We start from the raw sequence: 3,142 nt of genomic DNA on the forward strand, positions 1-3,142 counted from the left end.
GACATTGGTGGGTGATTTTTAATTAGGCACAGGGATATTTTAGGCTAATTTTTATCATAATGGCAGTTTTGGGTAATTTTTATTTTTTATTTTTCTTCGATTAATGCGGGAATTTCTAGGCTCTGAGAGCGAACGTGAAGGCTCTGTTTGATGGCCAAATAATAAGATAATAGATAGATAGATTCGCACATTTTCTTCTAAAGAATATGTAAATTTGGGGTGTGTGGGGGGGGGGGGGGGGGGGGGTTTACATCCCGACAGCCACGATCAACCGAATCCCATGAGCCGTCCGCCCTGCCAGTCATCTCATCTGTGCTAGCCAGGCAAGACGACACCGCCATCGCAGCTCCATTACTCCTCCAGCCAGTACTCCAATCCCTGCTGCTGCGTTTCATGGCGACATATAGCAGCTAAACCTCGATGCTTGCGTCCATCTGCACACGTACCGCAGTCCGCAGTGACGCCAGAACATCGAGCTGTAGCGGCCAGGCCAAGGATAGATCCGGCAGAGGCCGGCCGGCGTCGTACGTGAGCTCGAGAGGCGGCCAGGGGGGTTGAGATGCGGAGCGGCGGGTGCGCGGTGCAGCAGGAGCTGGCGGGGGACGCAGCCGCCGTGATGCACCAGGCGGTGAGCCTGGCGCGCCGCCGGGGACACGCGCAGGTCACGCCGCTGCACGCCGCCAGCGCCATGCTCGCGGACGCCGGGGGCCTCCTCCGCGCCGCCTGCCTCCGGTCGCGGGCGAGCTCCCACCCGCTCCAGTGCAAGGCGCTCGAGCTCTGCTTCAACGTCGCGCTCAACCGCCTCGCCACGGCGGGGGCCCCGGCGGCCATGTTCCACCACTTCCACCGCGCGCCGGCGCTGTCCAACGCGCTCGCCGCCGCGTTCAAGCGCGCGCAGGCGAACCAGCGCCGGGGAGGGGGATCTACCTCCGCGGAGGTCGCCGCCAGGGTCGAGCTCGAGCAGCTCGTCATCTCCATCCTCGACGACCCTGGCGTCAGCCGCGTCATGCGCGAGGCCGGCTTCTCCAGTGCCGAGGTCAAGGCCAACGTCGAGAAGGCGGTCGTCTCATCGTCGGAGCAGTCGTCAAACACGGCAAGCAGCACCAGCGCCTCCCCGAATGATCCTAAACCCAAGGAGGCCAGAGCAAAGGTCGACGTCGTCGGCGACGCCGCGGGGCGCGTGCTGGACTGCATGGCGAGCCGACGGAACCGATGCGTGGTGGTCGTCGGCGAGAGCGCGCCCGCCGCGGAGGGGGTGGTGAAGGCGGTGATGGACAAGGTGAGCAAGGGGGACCTGCTGCTCCAGCACGAGTGCTTCAAGAGCGCCCAGTTCGTGCCCTTGTCGGCCGCCTCCTTCCAGGGCTTGCCGAGGGAGGAGGTGGAGGCCAGGGCCGCCGACCTGCGCGCGCTCGTGCGCGAGGGCTGCGCCGCCGGCAAAGGCGTGGTGCTCGTGCTCGAGGACCTCGCCTACGCCGCCGAGGCCTGGTCCGCCGCGTCGTGGAAGAGAAGTGACCCCCGCGCGCATGTCCCCGTCGAGCACGCGGTCATGGAACTCAGCAGCCTGGTGCGCGGCGGCCACGACATGTTCTGGCTGCTTGGCTTCGGAACCTACGCGTCCTACACGAGCTGCAGGTCGGGGCAGCCGTCCCTGGAGGCCATCTTGGAGCTACACCCCGTTCTCGTGCCGGACGGCAGCCTCGCGTTGAGCCTCGGCGGCGACAGGTACGGTACACGACGACACACTAGATTGATCCCATTCCCAGCGTGTCGCATGCATGCGTCAAGTTGATCAATCCCTCCCTCATTAATTAGTTTTATTTTTCCGTTAGTCAACATGTTTTCAACGATTTTTCATTGACTGGGCATTCTTGATCTGTTCTTCTCAGTGAGATCACACACTGCGGTGCCGACATGGCCGTGGCGACGGCGGCGAGCGTCCCCTCGTGGGTTCGCCGAAGCCAACAAGGTCCATTCCTCACCGGATCGGAGCTCACGCTGAGCTTCACCTCTCCGGCATCTTCCTCCTTCTACGGCTTCACCCGTTACGACGCCAACATGAGCTGCGAGCCATGGCATGATCGCATCGACCGGCGGCAGCCGCCGTTGCTGAACCACGGGCACGATGGCCCAATGGCCCAGTCGCGCGATCAGCAATTTCTCGCGAACCCTAATCCTGGGTCGTCTAGCTCGGTGTCCAAATCTAACTCATCGGACGCCGCGACGGAGCCTGCTGCAGCTCACCGCCGCCGTCCAAAGTTCACCGAGCTCACCGCGGAGAATCTCAAGATCCTGTGCAGCGCACTCGAGACGCGCGTCCCGCGCCACAGAGATCTAGCTGCGGGCGTCGCTAGCGCCGTGCTCCAGCGCCGCTCCGGCGTGACAAGGACGACGCGGCCGAGCTCGGCGACGTGGTTGCTCTTCCAAGGGAGGGACGATGACGGCAAGGCGGCGATGGCCAGGGAGCTCGCCAGGCTTGTCTTTGGCTCCTACGCCGAGTTCACCTGCATCACCGCGGCAAAGCTAACCTCCGGTTCCAACTCCGGCGACAGCCACAAGAGGCAGAGGTCGCCGGCGGACAACGAGCACGGCTACATGCAGAGGTTCTACGAGGCGATCCGCGAGAACCCTCACCGCGTCGTGATGATCGACGGCGTCGAGGATGACTTCTCAGAAGTCGGTATCAAGAATGCCATGGCAACCGGAACGGTGAGGGGTTTCGGCGGTGACACGGTCAGCTTGGAGGACGCCATCGTAGTGAGCTGTCAAGTGTCCGGGTCGAGGTCTAGGGTTTCCTCCCCTCGGCCCGTGAAGCAACGACGTTTCATGGGTGACGTCGACAGCAAGGCGGAAGATGGCGGCGTGGAGAAAGGAGCTGTGCCACGGTTTGGCTTGGATTTGAATACCTGCGCCGCCATGGTCGGAGAAGGGGAAGAAGCAGGGAGTTCTTTGCCTAATGACATGGATATCCTTAAAGCTGTGGATGGCGTTTTCTTCTTCTAATATTAAAGGAAAAATAGTTTGATTATTAGCTTTGCTTCATTTGATAACAATTTTACCTGTTGCTAGCTGTTGCCCTATTATTTCTGCCTTGAATATTTTTTTCTTCAAGAAAACATATGGAACTATGCATCTTGTATATTAA

At 60.9% G+C, this 3,142-nt stretch overlaps 1 protein-coding gene across 1 annotated transcript; it reads left to right on the forward strand.

Moving 5' to 3' along the window:
- The first annotated feature begins 252 nt into the window (after positions 1 to 252).
- Positions 253 to 3,142, forward strand: LOC120663630 (protein SMAX1-LIKE 3-like). The gene is made up of 2 exons (XM_039942514.1): positions 253 to 1,722; positions 1,887 to 3,142. Exons 1-2 carry the CDS (start codon positions 560 to 562, stop codon positions 2,998 to 3,000), a joined length of 2,277 nt encoding a protein of 758 aa, XP_039798448.1. The 5' UTR covers positions 253 to 559; the 3' UTR covers positions 3,001 to 3,142.

The sequence above is a fragment of the Panicum virgatum genome, chromosome 3N (genome assembly GCF_016808335.1).
Source record: "Panicum virgatum strain AP13 chromosome 3N, P.virgatum_v5, whole genome shotgun sequence".
Taxonomy (NCBI): Eukaryota; Viridiplantae; Streptophyta; class Magnoliopsida; order Poales; family Poaceae; genus Panicum; species Panicum virgatum.

Coding starts and splice junctions, on each gene's coding strand:
- LOC120663630 (XM_039942514.1), top strand. CDS start 560: ATGCGGAGCGGCGGGTGCGCGGTGCAGCAGGAGCTGGCGGGGGACGCA. Junction 1,723..1,886: donor TTGAGCCTCGGCGGCGACAG/GTACGGTACACG, acceptor TGTTCTTCTCAG/TGAGATCACACACTGCGGTG.